Source organism: Pseudorasbora parva, chromosome 17 (genome assembly GCF_024679245.1).
Source record: "Pseudorasbora parva isolate DD20220531a chromosome 17, ASM2467924v1, whole genome shotgun sequence".
NCBI lineage: Eukaryota > Metazoa > Chordata > Actinopteri > Cypriniformes > Gobionidae > Pseudorasbora > Pseudorasbora parva.
Window position 1 is genome coordinate 10,564,269 of NC_090188.1, and position 20,986 is coordinate 10,585,254.

Below are 20,986 nucleotides of genomic sequence, written 5' to 3' on the forward strand. Positions count from 1 at the left end.
CTGCATAATCCGATTCAACATTTCACGCTCGTCTCGGGATGGAGAACGGAAATCATTTGAAAATGCAAGAGATTTTACAGCATTTCGTAATAACAGTTACAGGAGAGATGAGCTCATACGACACACACACGCCTGTCACTTAGTCACGCTCGCACATTACACATTAAGTTTCCTTAAACAGTCAAATACACAGAATTATGTACAAATGTCCGTCTTTAGTGAGTAAGTTATTCACATAAACACAGGCGGTTGTGTCTAACGGGAATATAAATAGTGCAATAGTACGCGTGCAAATATAATGAGATCTAAATGTCATTGGTTGAAACGAACGCTGGAGATTGTGATATTCGATCTTATGTTAGGCTGTGTGTGTGCGTTGATCAGTGTAAAAAGAAAATAAATGGCTAAATGAGATGGTTTGAATGATCACTGACCTGTCGATCTCTTCAGAAGTCTTAAAGTCAGGATAGTGACAGATGCTTCTTGGCTAGGATTAATGGTTCTTCATCAGTTTTATAAGCAAAGTCATTACAAATGTCACTTCTACTCCTCTCTTTATTAATTCGTTTTGGGCATCTTGAGTGAGATTCAACTGCTTTATCCATTTTGTTCGTCTGTTGTTGTCACATTTGCCGGTTGTTTCGGGTCAGTTTGGGTAGCGCGCTGCCATCTAGCGGTGAACTTCGGAACAGCAGCATATACCGAAATGTGCCAAATCATGATATCGTACCGTTTTAAATAAAATATATACCGGTATTTTTCCAGTACCGGTATATCGCGCATCCCTAATATACACACACACACACACACACACACACACATAAATAATTAAAAAATAATAATAATATCTTCCCGTCTTGATAAATACACATACAGACAGATGTGTGTGTTTGTCCTGTGTTCAGAAAACAATACACGTAGCAAACTAGCTAGAGTGTGCATGCTTGTTTTTTTTTGTTTTTTTTTGAGAAAACAAGCATGCACACTCCAGCTAGTTTGTACAGTTGTGGTTGGTTTCATTTAACAATGTGTTGATGACAGTGTATGCACTGACTATGCAATATAACTGACTGGTATCTTTTGGATCGCCTAAAACTAAATCTCACAACCTAAGATACCTGTCATAAGTTAGTTTAAGAGACACATCTGTAGAAAATGGCAATGATGACTTTATAAACAATCTGTTTGGCCAATTGCACTTCCCATTGCAGTAATATTTTTATAAGTGTCTTCAAGGAAAGATTTATCTATAAAATGATTCAGCAAACACTGAAGGTACATTGGCGCTCAGTTCTGCAACCTGCTGTTTATTATGTTTAAATGCTTTAGGGAAGTCATAATTCTCACATAGAGAGATGAATAAGGCGCCATGCCGCAAGAGGGATGAGAGAGAGAGAGAGAGAGAGAGAGAGAGAGAGAGAGAGAGAGAGAGAGAGAAAGAGAGAAAGAGAGAAAGAGAGAAAGAGAGAGGGGGCATTCTGTCCATCTAGCTTTCTACAGAGCTTACAAACTGAAAAATATAATCATTGCACGCTATCAGGCAGCTTCACCGAGGTGGTCTGTCTTAGTTTGGCTCTTTTATTTCGCTGTCTTGATATGAACTTCTCTGATGAGAGGCAGATTAATATGAAAAATGCAGAGAGGAGATCGACCTCATAACTTTCTTGGCTCTGCCAACATGGATTACGGAGAGCTGAGTTTGTGTGACTAGAACTGATGGGACTGAGCCCCGACTCGAACTCCTCCAGTTGGGCCGTCTGTTTTTCATTACCCAGGAGGAGGATGTGGGAGAAATTGTGTATCGTGGTGAGAAAAGTCATATGCTTCATCCAAGCATAATCTAGTTGACATTTCAAAACCATTATATCCTTTTGCAGCTACCAAACCATATATGCTGTGAAGCAACAACTTCATCTTCATTAAAAAAAAGCCCTTCAGTTGCTATATACCATTGATTGAGATTTTTTTGCTGAGCACTGTACAACAGAGATTCTGAAATAGGGTACAAAAGTTGTCAGTAAGTTTTGTTAGACATGAAAGATTTACCGTGCTATGAAGGGTTTGCCTTACTTCAAGGAGACAACATTTAACCACAACTTGTGTGTGTGTGTGTGTGTGTGTGTGTGCGTGTGCGTGTTTGTCATGTGTTTTTACAGCATCACATTGCATGACCTAAGAGTCCTCTAAAAAATGATCACATTATGGCATTCCTACATGCCCAATTTCCCAAAAGTACAGCTTAAGGCTTTTCACTTTGCTTCTCTTGTCCATGTCTTTGGGAGAGGATGTGGGGGAAATCCTAAATACCCTTCCTGAATTTCCTTGTTTACTGCAGGTAGTTGTTTATCCCTTGTTTATCTCTTTCTCTAAGCTAGAAGATCACTCCATTTCACCACTCTAGAAATCCAATAAAACACAGGCCCAATTACGCTGTCCTCATAACTATAGCTCGCAAAACGACCTCCCTCCCTTCCAGCACATATCAGCCATGCAGAGACACCAGACAACAACAGCGAGACAGCTCATTTTCAACCACTTACATTAATATATAGTTGTAGGACCACCAGTGCATGGTCGGAGGGGAAAAAATCAATGCAGAAGAGAAAGAGATTTGCAATAGGCTGTAATAAATGTCACCTTGGACTAAATTGCAAAGACGCTAAACATTTCAACACATTCAGTAAGTGCAACGTCATTTTGGGAGACAATAAAGTGAAAACTCTTTGAATGTGATAAGAGCAATTTCTGTCCAGCTATTTGCCTTATACTTTGGGTATAATTTGAGACTCCTGGAAAAGGTAAAAAAAGTTTTACTGTTATGGTATTCATGTTGAATTCAAACTTTAATACAAAAAACATGTGGTGTATTAGTGTACTATAGACTAATATCATAAACATTCAATATTCATATATATTTTTTAAATTTATTTTTCTGTGCCTCAGATTGTAATTCAAGACAACCGGCCCTGAAATGAACCACACACTCTCTCTAATTTTTTTTTTTTTTTCTACTGGCATTGATGGCTCCATGAAGAAGCTTTAACATCCATGGAAATTTTCCATTGCACAAAAAGTTATTTTGGTTCAAAAGGTCCTTTCTGGAAAGAGGTTTTTTAGATTATTAAAATGTTCTTTACTCTAAGAAAGTTATTTTAAGACCTGTTTATGTTTACTGCAATGTTCTTTGAGTTGCCAAAAATGTATTTTCTATGGCATCACTGCACTGTAAAAAAATATTTTTCCTGTAATTTCTTTGTTTGTAAAAGTAACAGTAACAAAAAAAAAAGACAAAAAAAAGGAAAAACCTGTTAACTTGTTAAAGGTAAGCTACTGAGAGAAAACCTGTAATAGATTATTTTTCGTGTAACGTTACAGTAAAACTGTTAAATGTTAATACAAAAATAAAAGTAAAAATAACAAATTTTCTTGATTTTTTTATTTTTCTAGATTTCTTTAACAAATTTACAGTGAAAAGCCATTTCCAGAATTCCCTGTGTGACAATACATATTTGAGGCCCTATCATACACCTGGTGCAATGCGATGGCAAGTGTTTTTTTGCTAGTTCCAGCCTAACAGAGTTTACTATCATTTTCAATCCAGGACCACGTTGTTTAAACAGCAAATGCACTCGTGCCCGTCTGGCCTTGCTGGTCAGAAAATGAGGCGTTCAGGTGCAGGTTGCTATTTTGAGGCAACTGACGACGACTGCGCCATTGAGAAACAAAACCTTAGTTTAGGTCAATAGTGCAGTATTTTTTGTAATTAATAGTAATATGCTCCTCTAGGCGGGTGCACAACACGCGTACACTCTTCTTATTACACACACTGGGACGCAACTGGCTTTTAAAGGGAATGGGAGATGAGACTCTAATTGCATGTGACGGCCAAAACACACCCATGACTCATTATGCGTCCAGGTACAACCCTTTTAGACCACGAGCCTGGTGCGGTGACCGTCGTTAAACTAGCAAAAGTTGATTTAGACCATGCGCTCAGATCTTTACAATAGAGCCCTTGATGTTTTGTATTTCTGTGCATGACACTGGGCATCTTCTGTGTATATGTATATAGTATTTGACTCAGCTAGTGGAAAAACGACTTTGTGATTCACCATGTGACTTTCCCCAGTGTTATTATGATGATGTCACTATATGTTAAAAGTACAATATATATTCTGTTTGTTTCTAATGGTGTTTCGTCAGAAGAAAATGTAGAGCGGCAGGAGCTACACAGCCAAGAACAGTGCGAGATTTGATGAATTTAATATATGTTATCATTACTTCTGGTATTTAGGAATAATGTCTATCCTGCTTTCTTATTACTTTGCCATGACTAAGCGGATTAAGTTTTTAAAAAATCTGCTGTTTTGAGCTTGATTTCAATAAATGCTTTTTGTGGAGTGGGATTACCTTATGTCTTCATTATATAGCGAGGTTTTGTGTATGTTTTATATTTTGAAAAGGGAAAAAATTTATTATATGATCCTATGACACATGCAAAGAAACAGAGAGCACATTAAAGGTGCTTTCCTTTCATTAAAAGGGCTATTATACCCTTTCACGAAGTCTTGATTTTGTTTTTGGGGTGTACTAAAATATGCTTTCATGCTCGTTTGTAAAATAAAAACACATTATTTTTCACATATTTTACATTACAGCTCCTCTCTCTCTTCAGTCTGGCCAGAACGTGCCGTTCATTTCCTGTTTCGATGAAGCCTCTTGTTCTGAAATATAAAATCTTCTGTGATTGGCATGTGTTCGTAAATGTGACGCCCCTAACCATAACCGTGAGCTCTACTCAGATGTGAATATTAAGGATGGAATATCAAAATAATAATTCAAACCTGATTCAGCCTTAAGAATATTAACAGACAAGAGGATTGTGCAAAACGGATTTCATGCAAGGACTTTGCAAGCATAGATTTCACTTTTTTGTTATTTTCTTATACATTTTAGATACAAAGTTATACACCATTTAATCATGATACTTGTCTGAAAACTATACAAACAGTAATCAATCACAAAACATGGTTAATGTTCCTAAGAGGCGGTGAAAAGTCTTACACAAATGCTACTAAATCAATATTGCAATTGCGTTTAATTGTAACAACAACATAAAACTTATAACTGGAACTCTTAATAGAAAATGGAACTAGAAATAATAAGACATACTTACAAGTTATGATCTACAAACAACAGATTGTCCCGACAAAGTGAGAACCACTACAATTCAGGAGAAGCTTTTGTGCGTAACCTGCATTTTACTATCTTTGTTTCTGAAAGCTGTTCTCCACAGAATGCGCAGCACACAGATCAACGTTGGTGTTATAATGTTCAGGAACAGTTTAAAATACATTTTAACCACTCTAAAGCCCCTTTCACACTGCGATTCCGGCAAATACACGGATAATGCAACCCGGCATTTGTTCCCGGGCCGCTAGATCTGGTCCATTCACTCTGCCAGCGAAATGCCGTAATATGTGCGCTTTCACACACAACCCGTAACGGTCCCGGGTCGAGTTGACACGTGACATCCTGATGTGACGTATAATGGCGAGCGATCTCAGCTTCAGCGCGGATAGTAAGGAGCTCCGTGGTCTCGACTTGTGTCCAGTTTGCGCACATTTCTGCTTGTTTAATTTTAGTTTCTTTTGTATACGAACACTCTCTGCGTTTAAAACACAGACTAGCTCTTCTGGCACTGCAGGGTTGTATTATTGAAAAAACAAGCTCTAGGAGTCGCACGATAACTACGTACACGTTGCGGCATTAGTTTCGGCTTTTGTTCACACAGCGCTCATCCCGGGTCGAATACCGCAATATTACTAGGTCCCCGACCCGGTCGAATTCGGTAATCAATCCCGGGACGTGGTTGCTTTCACACAGAAGGCGACCCGGCAATGCTCCGGGAATATTGCTGGTCCGACGTGCAGTGTGAAAGGGGCTTAAGTTCATCAGCCTTAGGAAGGTCAAACAAAGTAGTATTGGAAATGGGTGGAAAAAAACAATTTTGACACAGCGACAACACTGACTTCTCTAATGCAGCTCCACCAGGCCTCGTCCCCTGTTTTTTGCGTATTCCATGGGTGATGATTATTTAAATGAGTAACATTGTGACTACACAAGATCCGGAAACTATCATGTTGTAGGCCAAACAAATAAAATGTTAAATAAAAGATCTCCCTTTGGAGTGGATCTTTTTTATGCTCAAATTGCAACAACACACTAACTCAAGTTGAAAAGGTCAAAAAGCATAATAGGAAAAAACATTTTTCTAAAGGAATCCCAACCTTCACAAATCTATATTTATATCTGTGCATCTACACGCACACAGTACTATTAACATGTACTTTATAAATAAGTAGAGCATAAATATAATTCCGACATTTCTTTCTTTCTTTCTTTAAAAAAGCAAAACTAAACTGACACAGAAACAGCGGGTAAGTCCTAGCAGACAGGCATAGATGAGACGTTCAAAGACTACCACAATGGTACTACAGCAAGCTGTCGTGTACGGGGTTCGGTTTGATGGGGAATTTGGAAAGCAGGAAGAGCTAATTACAGTCTGCTGTAACAATGTTAACGCCAGCATGTCTTTAAACGTAAGACACCCCACTGGATGGCGAATAAAAGCAAACACAAATAACTAATTATGCCATCATCTTCTAGCTTGTTGCTGGCGCTCATTAATTGGTGACCTGCACTATTGGTCAGTAGACAATCGGCATGATGATGAAGCCAATTAGAGGCAGATAGTACACATGCCCCACAGAGCTTGTTATGGCTGCCACATCATGTCTCATCTAAATCAAAACAAATGCTAGGCAAACGTTGGCGTGACAGCTGCGTCAGGCACAGCCATGGGACAATAGAGCACAGCCAACTTTCTCCCTCTTGCTAGGCCCATACAATAGCAGTTATCATGTAGAGGACAGGGCCCTTACCGCAGAGTCCGTTTAATCTGCTTAAGTGTCTTACAGTGGACAGGCCAGAAATATTCTTGTCTTTTTGCTGTAGACTTTCAGACTTTAGAATTTTAACACTTTACAAGGTTCAACTTGTTAAAGGGATAGTTCACCCAAAAATGAAACTTCTGTCATTAATTACACACCCTCATGTTGTTCCAAACCCATTAGACCTTCGTTCATCTTCAGAACAAAAATGAAGATCTTTTAATGAAATCCTTTCTGTCCCTCCATAGACAGATAAGTAACTACTATTTTGAACTTTCAAAATGTTCAATAAGAGATCATAAAACTAATCCATATGAATTGAGCGGTTTAATCCAAATTTTCGGAAGAGACTCGATCACTTTATATGGCGAACAGATTGAATTTAGGGTTTTATATTCACATATAAAAATTCGTCAACACACATCAGACAAAACAGAACCAATGTTACGTAGCACATTTGAGGTTCAGCAAGAACCAATGAGGTTTGTTCTCGTGCGTCAAACACATTCAGTTTAGCAACTGTTGGGGGTGCGAAGAGATCTCGTGCCACGAGATCTCGCGAGACTTAACTGTGACGAGATTTCTCGACGAGTTGATAAGCTGACTCGCCTCATATCTGACGGAGGGTGAAGTTAGGATAGAATATGCCAATGCAACGTTTACATTACACCTCCACTCCAGTTTTGCTTTTTATAGAAATAAAAATAATTGAATTCAGGTCATAACAGTCACTTTAATTTCATCAGCTCATCTAGAACGAGCTGTTTGAGTCTTGCGCAGCACTGATCGAGAAGACAAGCGTGTTATGATTGTGTGTTAGTAAAGCGCTCGAATTGGATTAGACCATGGCCGAGGATTCGTTGAAAACAGAAGCGAGGTCAGCACCATGATCGCAAAATTTAAAGTGAAAGTAAATGGGAACGCGCATTCAAATGCGATTTCAATAAGTTACCGCTTTTTGAAAGCGGCTCTCTGAGGCATGTGAATATCTCCCAATATGACAACTACGCATCTGTACGCTTGAAGAAAATGTTGGTCTTTATTTGCACCAGCAAATAGAAACGGAGCGACTTACAGTCCGGAAAAATACAGTAGTTACATTGTGTACTAAGACCAACGGAAAATGAAAAAATGCAATATGGCTAGGAACTATACTATAATTCCTGCGTGATAATCAAGGAACTTTGCTGCCGTACCATGAGTGCAGCGGGACAATGATATTACACAGCGCCTTAAATCAGCACTAGGTAACTTTTCAACCTTCATAATATATTTTTTAAGACTCTTGTGATGATAAATCGACTTACAATAGGTTGAATGACACGCCTGCCATAGCTTGATGGGGTCTGTATCGTTTTTAATCGTACTTTTAAACACCCACACTTCCTTAAATTCGGACGTGCGAGCCCAACTTTGTTCGTCGGATAATATAGTCATGTCCGAAGCAGCAGAGACAAATAAGAAAGAAAAGGTTTTGTTGGAGGAAAGCAATAAGTGGAAACTAAAAAGTGATGGGATTAAAGGCAGGACGAGGATCAACATGTGACCAGCGTTTGCTCGTCGGCGTGAGCTGAAGGAGGCGTGCCCGACCGATGCTGTCCTGCTTGTTATGGTGATTACCTACCACTCAAACATTGAATTGAAGTATCATATAGATTCTGTAAAACGGTAACCAATAGACTACTATAATGACGCTGGCTTGTAAACGTGAGCATCGTGATTATTTGGCGTTTGAAAAAAATAAAACCCATGAAATTATATTCATATGACATGCTAAAACATATGCCACTGACTGTAACGTTACCTGGGATGAAGACATTTCACACGCGCCGCCAGAAGAACACCTGTATGTGAACTCCTCAGTGTTCAGGTTAACTGTTAGTGCTGCACCAACCCGCGGCGCCACTTTTATGAAGTTATTTGACCCACGCATCACTAGTTCAGGGCTATCAGGGTTGTCATGTCAACAAATGCACACGCGATGGCATCCCCTGTTGTAGGATGACAGATCTTACGACAGTAGTTGAGGACATTATTTTTTCCAAACTGTAGGGGGACCCCGAGAGCAAAAGTTGCCAAGTGCTGCTTTAAAACGCGCTCTGTGCAAGCAGGTTGTCACGTAGGTTATGTTGATGGAAGTTAAACTATTTTCAGGCACTGCGTAATATTATTGCGCCTGCTGTACCCATGGTATGGATAAACAAGCTAAAGTCCAAAAAAAGTTGGCATGTTCCTTTATTATAACATTGACTGAAACAGTGTTATTTTATTGCTTCACAATATTTGCCATTTTTTGCAAAAACAAAAAGGTATACAAATAATACAATAGCATTAAAAATACAATTAAATACATAACCATGACAAGTTAGCTATGCATGTAATATCATGACTCAATATTGCTCATGGCTACAGAAACAGAAAAAAAAAAAGAAAAAAAAATGATGCAACGGTTAACATGACAAAGGAACGCAACACAATGCCATTTTGAAAGAGAGACCGTTTTGTAAAATATTGTTTTTACACTTTTTCTAAAAGTTTTGGATAAGATACAAACTTCTGTGTTTAACTTCTATAAACACTAACTAAGTCCGCTAACTAAAACAGTTCGCTATTTCAACAGTGTGCCCGCGAACTATTCTGGAACGCTATTCTGTGCCTGCTAACAATCCTGGAACTGCTTATTGGTAAGGCTTAAAATGGATCTACTGTGGCATTATGTTACTGTTTAATTTGAAATTGTTTTATTTATTTCACATGTGGTAATTTATTCATCTCAATCATTTTCAAAGTGCCATGTACTGAAATGTCTTGTCTTATTTGAGTAGACAGGTTGCACAACACTTTATTTTCCACTTTACAGTCATCTTCTCTCATTTTCCAACCAACAAAAAATCCTCCAAACTAAAAACATGCCTGAATGAGGTTAACTCATTGCATGGTTTTCACTTTTCCTGTCACATTAATGCTGAAACAAAAAAGGTGACTTTAGCATCACTGTCGTCTAAATGTTAGCTATGATAAACAATGTTCTTTCTCGTCTTTTAAACTCTGCTTAAATTGTGTAAATGAGTAGCCGCCACATCCATATTTCCTTCACAAACTCACTGCTCTTTGGAAGCAGCAAAGATAAAGACCTGGTTTAACCACAAGCTAAATATTTTATGACTGTACAATTACATGAAATCAAATCTTACAAAAGCCATTCCTTCATAAACTCTAGAGGAGAAGAGAATGGAGATGTGTTTGAAGATTAGGCCTCCTTCAAACGCAAGCCAGAGAGAGAAATAATTGTGTGCGCGATGGATAATTAAGCGATGGTGACTGTCGTGAACGTGAGCTGTCACTCCGATCGAGAGCGCGGTCATGGCGTGCGAGGCAAGGCCGATCGGACAGGCGCCGTCCACTTTGATCTGGGCTCATGCATACGGAAAGAGGTCAGGTCGTGGTCATTAAAAAGACCCTCCTCTAAACATCCAGGCGAGATTGAAAGGCACGTCTTCAAAGAGCTGCGTACAAGTAACCTCTTAAGAGATTCTGACAATTTGCTACGAACAAACAATGAAAGCTAAGAAGGAGTGGGATGGATTAGTTTACGGTGCCTTAGCCTTTTAAGTTCTTATAGTCATCTGCACAGAAAGGGGAGGGCTACACAAATCATTTACAGGGTCAGGGTGTTTAGTTATTCGCCCACATTACATAAGCTAAAGACACTTAACCGGCTACTGAGTTACACACTAAACCACAGACCATTTTAAATGTCTAAATCTGGGATACACATTTATCTCGGATTAGATGAATTGTTTGTTGATCCTGTATGTGTATGTGTCATGTGTCTCAGTCTTTCTAATGCAGGTGGCATATATCTCTGTCTTTCTCTTTTTAGCAAAGCACTTACTTGTTCATTTTTCGGCTTGACCACCTTCATGAAAGCTCCACGTGCTTCGGCCTCTGACCGCTCCCACTGGGTCACTCTCCTGGTGTCCAGGAACTTCAGATTTTTCAGCTTATGCAGTACAAAGTACCTACAGATCAAATGAATTTTTTTGTTTTTAATCATACAAAGCAGATTTTACCAACCAGACAGCATGCCAGATTACAGGTCATAAAAGTAGCATTTTTATGTTGTTTTATAGCAGTTTACAAAATTTTATTTTAAAACATAACATTTTAAAACAGATTTAACAGTTAAAAAAAATAATCATAAGGATGTTTGTTGCAGTAAACTAAACTGCATAAACAGTCACATTGTGTCTTATGTAGTTTATAATAATATTTCAATGTGCTAGCATTTTTTAGTTTATTCTTGTCTTAAAACACTTAGTTCTTTCAAACATATATGTGCTCATTAATGTATATTTACTTCTTTCAAGTAATAAAGTATTCTCGTAAGTTTATAATATGCCATTGAAAATACATACGGGTGAGGGGTTCGAATGCCGGTCGCCATGTTGCCCCTCAATCTTGAAAGTACATTAGCCAAAGAGGGACATACCCATAAATTCAATCTTATATAAGAAAGCAAATGTCCCTTATATAATCAACTAATTGTAAATATTTTAATGGGGACACATCATGAAAATCTGACTTTTTTCATGTTTAAGTGCTATAACCGTGTCCCCAGTGCACCTACCAAACCCAGAAAATGTGAAACAGGACAACCCAGTAACTTAAGCCTTTTTCTGCAAGCCTGTGGAAAACCCAAGCGGCATCCTCCCCCAGTTTCTCTCGAAGCCAATATGGAAGTGAATTAAACTGCAATTCATTGACTGGCCGCTAGAGACAGGCCCCAAAAGGGAGCAGAATATCTGAGCAACGTGGCTATTTAGCCGCTATACGGCTATTTTGCTCTTCATGAAAAATGCAAGGAGGGTGAAAATTGTTTTGTAACCTTTTTTATTATTATTAATCATTCGTTTACTTATTAAATAAAGCCTTCCAGTTCTGCATAATTAAGGGCGTGGTCACTTTGAGGGACAGGTGGATTGTTTGTCTGCTGTCTGTTATGCTGCGTTCACACCGCACGCGAATGACGCGAATAAATCGCGCATTAGTCTTATGTCTAATGAGCCCAAAACGAACATTGTTATGTAAACGCGGTAACGTTAACCTGTGTCCTTTTATCGGAGTACGGTCATAAACAGTTTAAGCATAAAATAGCAGGAACATGTAGTTTTTTGCGTCTTACCACGATTTCGCGCAAGTAACTTAAACACTTGCTTTCTGTCGGCTTATTGAAGTGTGCGCATGTGTGATAGGTGACAAAAACGCATATGTAGAGCAGATTTAAATGCATCCAGCAAGTGTTTTGCATGAAATAAGGACGTTTCACAAACGCAGACTCTTTTAAGACCCAGAAAATTGTAATGTGTTACATTTTACTCATCTCATGCAGCAAAAGTAGAAGAGGTTCGATCAAAACGCTGCATTTGTAACTGCATGAGAATATAAGAAGAAAAATGTCCTATTTGCTTACAACACATAGCAACACAGCTAAAAGTTTCCTAATATATTTGATTATTCATTTTAAATGAGCCAACATTTACCTGTTGATGCCTCTACAATCGCCCGTAAAAGCTGTTGCGTTTTGTTTGAGTTGAGATAGGCACGATGCACGAAAAGGGCGTTTCCAAAATATGCAGTTTTTTTGTAATTCCGCTAGGTGGCACTAATGTCGCAGAAACAACATGCTTCACCTTTTAAAAATTCACAGGTGTTTAAAATTAAAAGTAAGTTTTAGAAGTGTTTTTATAGTAAAAAAAAAAAAAAGAATAATATAATAAATATTAGTATATTTTTTCACTTGATTGAATCTAGTTAATTCTGTATCAAATACAATGTGATTTTCTGTGATGGCTGTCAGGGTTAGGTGACGGTCACAGCAATCTACTAAAAAAAAAAAGACCCAGATGCAGAATGACAAAAGGAGTGAAATATATTGACAATACAAGGCACAAGGAGGATGGTGATGAGTGAAGACAATCCAGACAGATGGACAGGGCAGTCAACAGGGGAACAGGGGATGACGGCTGAGATCAGACCAGGGCAATGTTAGGCTGCATGGGGAACCGAGAAGGTGCAGAACTGCAGAAGATCATAGCACATGAAGATCAGGTGAACACAATCAAGCAAACAAAGAGTAGACAAGAGCCATTTCTCAATGTGTGTTCTCATGGACTTGTGTGAATCGTCATCAGTCGCTGCCCAAGTACTGTTCCAATTCAAAGTGCACATCTAGCCAAGTACAGTTCAAATCCCCGGATGTGTCCTTGATCCGCCCCTTTTATTGAGGATGCATCGAGAGGAGACCTGTGTGGACTTGCCAGAGAGGTATCCAAGAATGCATCTCACACCAACCAACCAACCAAGCGTGTGTCAGTAGTGGATGAGAAAACCCATGTAATGTAACAATACTACTGTTATTGTGTCATGAAATGTAGTTTTGAGACTTTTCAGGCGAGAATGTACTAGTTTAAAGCTCAAATCTGTAATTTATTAATAAAGAGAGCATCTGTTTGAACTTTTGATCTGCCGTTTTCAGAGTTCGGGCGCTCAGCGCTCATTAACCCCGTCGAGAGCAGCCTTTCCTCGGCTAGTCTTTTGACGTCTGCCGCTGACTCTGGTGTCTCTGTAGTGGTTAAACAAGAGATATAATTTGTCTTGTGTATATCTACCAGGTGATCTTTGGTCTTAATAATCTATAATTTGTTCCCTGCCAAATCGTTTTGGCTGAGGGCAGAGTGAAGTTTCATTTATTTATTTTTATCATTAAAACAGACATTTAACAAAAAGAGACTGGGTTGTGTTATGTCATATTCAATTTATTAAAGTGAAGATAATCAAAAAAGCACATGTATTGCGTGGAGTGAACCACATATTAATGTTTAATATATATTTTAGATGTAGCTAAACCAAAAGAGTCAGGGTTGTGTTTTATATTTTGTTTTGTCATAAATATACATGCATTGAAGATAATCAATGTAGGCCTACGCATTGCCTGAATTACATTTGTATGGGTATTAATATGTTTAAACGAAAATGAAAAGAGGTAGAGTGGTTTTATAACAAATTTTTTATTGTTGCCTCAAACATACATAACCGGAGTAGCCAGAGCGAGCTGAGTGATCAAGAACGATGCTGTTCCATTTGCAGAATTACCAGACCCTGAGTCGAACTTGGCAAGTCTGATCTAATAAGGACGTAAGTCTGAAGTTCATGTACTTGGTTTTGAGAAACGGCCTCGGACTAAACAAGGGGGCGTGGTGATGGGGAAAAGGAGGCGGGACTAGAGGAAAACATGGCCAACACAAACAAAGACAGAGCCGTGATCAGACACAAGACAAACAAAGAAACACAGAACAGAGACAAGACTGTCAGGGCAGACCCTGACACTGGCAGTAACAGCACATTTCTCCTCCAGGGCGAGCAATTCACGGACAGCTTACCCTGTGCATTAAATCCCCCATATGCCAGTCAACCAATGAGAATGTGCAACAATGATAACGATACATAACAACAGTGTAGACGCCAAAGCTGCTGTGGATCCGCTTACCCAGAACTCTCCATGAGAGGCAGATTTGAAGAAAATTACCATTATTTGGTAAATAAATAAATACATAAATTACATTTATTATTTGCCAAAGGAGAGCAGATAACTGATTCATATCGGCAAGGCAACCACATAAAATAAAACTTAAATTTCCTTCAAAATGCATTCAATTAACTGAAGTAATATTTGTAAATAGGTAATTAACTTAAAAATATTTATTAAAAAATAAAATAATTAGGAACAACATATAAACAGATTTAAAAAAACACATTGACAGAATCTGCCAAGCTGTCATTTCGGTAGCTTCACAGATATCTCTTTACGCTTTCACACACTCTCTGTCTTTCATTCAGGGAGAGAAAATGACGTGAGATAATAGCAGGAATACATAGATGACAACAGATTCTTTCACAGGCTGACTGGAATGGAGGAAGAGGCATGTCAAGACTTCAAACAGAGAGTGAGATAGAACGAGTGAGAGAGAGAGAGAGAGAGAGAGAGAGAGAGAGAGAGAGAGAGAGAGAGAGAGAGAGAGAGAGAGAGAGAGAGAGACACTAAGTGGAGGGTGTGAACAGATGTGTATATGGGCAGTGACAGATTCCCAACCGAGCTCTCATGCAAAAGCCAGAAACAAACCCATGATGATGACAATGATGAAGGACGAAGGCGAACCCATGCTACGCGTTTATTCCTGATGGATCATAGAGAGCACAATTGAAGATTGATCCTATTAAGATAAGCCTGAATCAAAAAATGTGTGGGATGTATTTTCCACCACATCTATTCAGAGTTAAACTCTATTTGTATAAACACCCCAGTCCCAGTGTGTATCTTTTGCATGTGTAAGGCGTTTTTGCAAATTCAAATTTACAATATAGTTATAGAAAAATCGAGATTACATTTTTTTTTTTTTATTATTTATGTAAAATATATATATACATATATATTAGTTTAAGTAAGTAAGTATTAGGGCTGTAACAATATGCGATATGAAATCGAAATCGCAATACGCAGGTCCACGAACCTGTATCGCGATGTGAGGAGGCAGAATCGCCACACACCCCTTCCAACTCCCAGAATTATCCTTCCTGTCCAGGTCCAACTTTTAAGTCAGCAGTATGGCAACATTTCAGCTACCCGGTGGAGAACAAGGATGGCAATCGTGTAGTTGACAAGACCCACACAATTTGCCGTAAGTGTTTCAAGAAGCTTCCTCAACCGGCTGGCAACGTGGTGTGAGCGTGGCGTTTCTGTTGCGTGTATCATCGGCGGGGCGGCTGCGTGGCGTTTTCTCTTTCTTTGCACACCAGTCTGACGCGGCGCTTCTGTTGGTATTGATGTACAGGAGGCCCTATACTTCATGTTAAATATATATTGCCTATTGGTACCGCAAAGAAAACGTTGGCAGTAGCCTATTGACCATACAGATATATGGTATTGACGGCAAAATAGGCTACAGAATACTGTACAGAATAAAACTGTTTTATTCCCCCCCCCCCCCCCCCATATCGAGGTTTGTATCGTACCGTGGGTCAAAAATCGTCATACGAACCGAATCGAGGGTTTGGTGTATCGTTACAGCCCTAGTAAGTATACTTACATTATCCTAAGAGTTCCCAGCATATTTACATTTTTGAGACGAGCAAGCTTTTTGCTTTTTATCAAGTCTGGTGACCAAGTCTATGGCAGTGAAATTAAATACAGTATGACACAAAATATTTATCCATTACTTCAAATGCAATTTTAGTTTGATTCTTTTAAAGGGTTACTTCAGCGATTTAGCATATGGTTTTGTATCAGTAGAAACCGAGAGTATATTCGAGTGTTTGAATGACCAGCGGTGGCTTTGGGCATGGCCTCGTAAGGCAGCAAAGCAAGTGCATTCTGGGAGTTGTTGTCTTTCATCCCCATGAGACAAAAATACATTTTCTGTATCTTTTCTCAGTCTAGAAGGCACCAAATTCAATACTTATTATATACTTATTTAATAATTACACATTTCTACTACATTAATGACCCAGTTTAAAAACAAAGCTTAAAGCTAAATTACTGAAGCAACCCTTTAAACACTTAAAACTTTGCAGCATTACCAATGACATAAAATAGAGTGATCAAACATATAGGTCCTTCTCAAAAAATTAGCATATGTGATAAAAGTTCATTATTTTCCATAATGTAATGATAAAAATTAAACTTTCATATATTTTAACTTCATTGCACAACATCTAAAATATTTCAGGTCTTTTATTGTTTTAATACTGATGATTTTGGCATACAGCTCATGAAAACCCAAAATTCCCGAATCAAGAAAAGGTTCTCTAAACGAGCTATTAACCTAATCATCTGAATCAACTAATTAACTCTAAACACCTGCAAAAGATTCCTGAGGCTTTTAAAAACTCCCAGCCTGGTTCATTACTCAAAACCGCAATCATGGGTAAGACTGCCGACCCGACCCTGTCCAGAAGGCCATCATTGACACCCTCAAGCGAGAGGGTAAGACACAGAAAGAAATTTCTGAACGAATAGGCTGTTCCCAGAGTGCTGTATCAAGACACCTCAGTGGGAAGTCTGTGGGAAGGAAAAAGTGTGGCAAAAAACGCTGCACAACGAGAAGAGGTGACCGGACCCTGCGGAAGATTGTGGAAAAGGGCCGATTCCAGACCTTGGGGGACCTGCGGAAGCAGTGGACTGAGACTGGAGTAGAAACATCCAGAGCCGCCGTGCACAGGCGTGTGCAGGAAATGGGCTACAGGTGCCGCATTCCCCAGGTCAAGACACTTTTGAACCAGAAACAGCGGCAGAAGCGCCTGACCTGGGCTACAGAGAAGCAGCACTGGACTGTTGCTCAAATTTTGCATGTGATTCGGAAATCAAGGTGCCAGTCTGGAGGAAGACTGGGGAGAAGGAAATGCCAAAATGCCTGAAGTCCAGTGTCAGGTAACCACAGTCAGTGATGGTCTGAGGTGCCATGCCAGCTGCTGGTGTTGGTCCACTGTGTTTTATCAAGGGCAGGGCACAATGCAGCTAGCTACCAGGAGATTTTGGAGCACTTCATGCTTCCATCTGCTGAAAAGCTTTATGGAGATGAAGATTTCGTTTTTCAGCACGACCTGGCACCTGCTCACAGTGCCAAAACCACTGGTGAATGGTTTACTGACCATTGTATTACTGTGCTCAATTGGCCTGCCAACTCTCCTGACCTGAACCCCATAGAGAATCTGTGGGATATTGTGAAGAGAAAGTTGAGAGACGCAAGACCCAACACTCTGGATGAGCTTAAGGCCGCTATCGAAGCATCCTGGGCCTCCATAACACCTCAGCAGTGCCACAGGCTGATCGCCTCCATGCCACGCCGCATTGAAGCAGTCATTTCTGCAAAAGGATTCCCGACAAAGTATTGAGTGCATAACTGAACATAATTATTTGAAGGTTGACCTTTTTTGTATTAAAAACACTTTTCTTTTATTGGTCGGATGAAATATGCAAATTTTTTGAGATAGGAATTTGGGGTTTTCATGAGCTGAGGAATTTCGGGTTGTATGCCAAAATCATCAGTATTAAAACAATAAAAGACCTGAAATATTTCAGTTGGTGTGCAATTAATCTAAAATAAATGAAGGTTTAATTTTTATCATTGCATTATGGAAAATAATGAACTTTTATCACATATGCTAATTTTTTGAGAAGGACCTGTACAGGTAACACAAAAACAAATTCATTACCTCATCTGTGAACATGACTTGTGAATTCGCTATCTCTGGAAGGTGAAAACAACATAATTTCACTCTTGCCTCATCAAACCTTTAATGTAATCCAGGGCCAAAAAAAAAAAAACTTTTTTTTTTTTTACAAAATGTATGTTTTAGTTATGTCACGTTAGTTTAATAATAATAAAATATATTTAACAAAATTGTAATGAATTTATCAAAATGTGTATTACTTTATACTTTAGGATACTTTATTCCTATATATTTATATATATATACCAACATAAATATACACATTCACATGTACACACAGAGCTGGATATTAACTGATTACATCTAATCTGGATTATGTTATCAGATTCCAAAAATTAACTCCCAGTCAGCTTTTTTATTTTTTAAAGATTTTTATTGCCAGCCACCACCAGCATTTTTCTTTTTCTTTTTCTTTTTTACAAAAATGTCATGACCTCCAGATTATTGTATATTAATATCTGAATATCCAACATATCAAAAGTAACATTTTGAAGAAAAACCTGAGGATTTCTTTTCCCAAAGACTACAACATGAAAAAGCTATGCTTTTATTACTTGTTTCTGCTCTTTTTTCCATGTTTTAACCTGGAGACTATCTACTCTTTCTGACGTTGCATAATAGCGTCACCTACCATATAACTGAAAATAAAGAAAGCTGGAAAATTCCATCAATGGTTGGGGAAGCATTTGATAATTTAAGAAAAATTCTATCAATGGCGGGGAAAGAGTTGTGTACTTGTTATTAGATTATACTAGATTTTCAAATATTCGTAACAGTCGATTACAGTCGACTCGCTACAGTACATTTATATTGATTACATGATTATTCCAACAATGGCAGAAAATTTTATTATTTTCACAATTTATCGATTCTCCTTTAGTTTTGTGGAATTGCACTTACTGTACAGTGACTATTCAGTTGGCTCTAATTTACTAGAAAATGTTACCACTGAATTTACAAAACAGCAAACACATTAAAATGCACACATTTACATAATTTTGCATTTTACATCAATGCATGGGTTCACAAACTTTTTTGTCAGCCGGACCTCTTTGAACTAATGTATTTGAAGTGCCTCCTCAGATTTTAAAGGTGCCCTAGAATGAGTTGAAACAATATATTAAATTGTTATAGGGTATGTGGCTTATTTAAGGGCAAAATTGTCCAGATACAGTTTTACAGGTCCATTTACAACCCTATACATTGTCCCTAGGATGTAATGCTCTGTTTTTGCCTTATTTGGAAGAGTCATGAATATTAATGTTGAGCTCTGCTCTGATTGGCTTATTTCAGCAGCTCACAGCACACAGCAGTTCATTTGTTCAGCTTGTGAGTCCTGACCGTCCTGACAGAACACAGACCGACTGAATAACACTTTAAGCAGAACATCTCAAATGGAGATTGATAAAATACTTGTTTATTGGTATTTTCAGATCATCCGCATGCGAGAGAGAGTTTTCGTGCATATGGTTGCCAGATTGGACATGTTTAGGTAAAACACTGGATAGTATATACATGTTCTTTTCACAGAAAAGCTCTGATTGGGGGATTTAAACAGGGCCGTTTCTAGCCTTTCTGGCACCCTAGGCAAGATTCATATGTTGCACAACCCCCCCCCCCCCCCCCTATTGGAAAATTTGATTTCTATGATCTACATATGTGTATTTTAAGATGTTCTGAAGGCCAAAAAATTAGATAAGAACCATGTCATTTGGGGCCACTGCGGATTGAAGAACACAGTGACACAAAGACTAAAAGACGGGACGAAGCCGTAGCCGAAGCCCCGCGCCAGTTTCATATGTTTTAAAGGTTAATCACATATTTTTTTTAGGGTGGGCTGAGGCATAAGTTCATAAAAAAGGGCCTAGTGACGCCTATGGTTATGACATTAGCCTACTTGATCAATTTAAACAGCTATCTCTGATGTAATGTTTTTTTTTAATTCAAATTAACTATGCTATAATGTTCTGCACCTGAAATGAGCTCGGCGTGTGGTCCGTCCAGTACTAATATTCAGTGTAATGTTTTGCTCAACGTTATGATAGAGCGACCAGCTTATAGAGAACAAGTAACCAATAAGTAACTAACATACCTGTATATTTCGCTTTCTTTTTTTATATTTCCTCTTTTTTCTTTTTACGATACTGAGCCCCTGATGGCTTTGACCTTTTCATGATGATGAAACTGAAGCACTCTGTAACGAGTAGAAATATGGTGTGGCCCCTTTAAGAGTTGCGCGCACTCCCTGCAAACGAAGTCTGCATTTTGTGTATGTGCGCACTGAGTCTTAAGCTCCCATGTGTGGGGATTATTTTCTGTTTTCTGTTGCTAACAGTCAGTTATTTTGTTTTCTTAAGTAATGAAGTGCGATCTGTTTGATGTTAATCTCCTCCGTGTTTGCATCAACTCCAGTTACATTAAGTGAGCTATCCGCATTTTTCACTCGGGACACAAGCGTTACAACGCCACGGATGACAACGTTCTGCCGCCCTCTACATGATCTCATTTCATTACAGCAGCGCCAATATCACCATGGCGACTTCACTCCAATAATCGCAACTAATCATAATGCCTTGAAATAGCAAAAGTACGAAATATTAATATATATGAAATAACTAAAAAATCTTGTTGGGGCGGGGGCTCACTGGCGCCCCCCAGCTGTTGGCGCCCTAGGCGACCGCCTAGTTTGCCTATGCCTAGAAACGGCACTGGATTTAAATTACTGAAATCTGGCAACCGCAAGC

The 20,986-nt window shown here is 38.7% G+C and overlaps 1 protein-coding gene across 1 annotated transcript in view; it reads right to left on the reverse strand.

Annotated features, from left to right (window-relative positions):
- lrmda (leucine rich melanocyte differentiation associated) overlaps nt 1-20,986 on the reverse strand; it is a 352,687-nt gene that overhangs the window by 115,007 nt on the left and 216,694 nt on the right. The window contains exon 5 of the mRNA XM_067422388.1: nt 10,849-10,975. Coding sequence (XP_067278489.1) covers nt 10,849-10,975 — 127 coding nt within the window. The remainder of the gene's footprint in view (nt 1-10,848; nt 10,976-20,986) is intronic.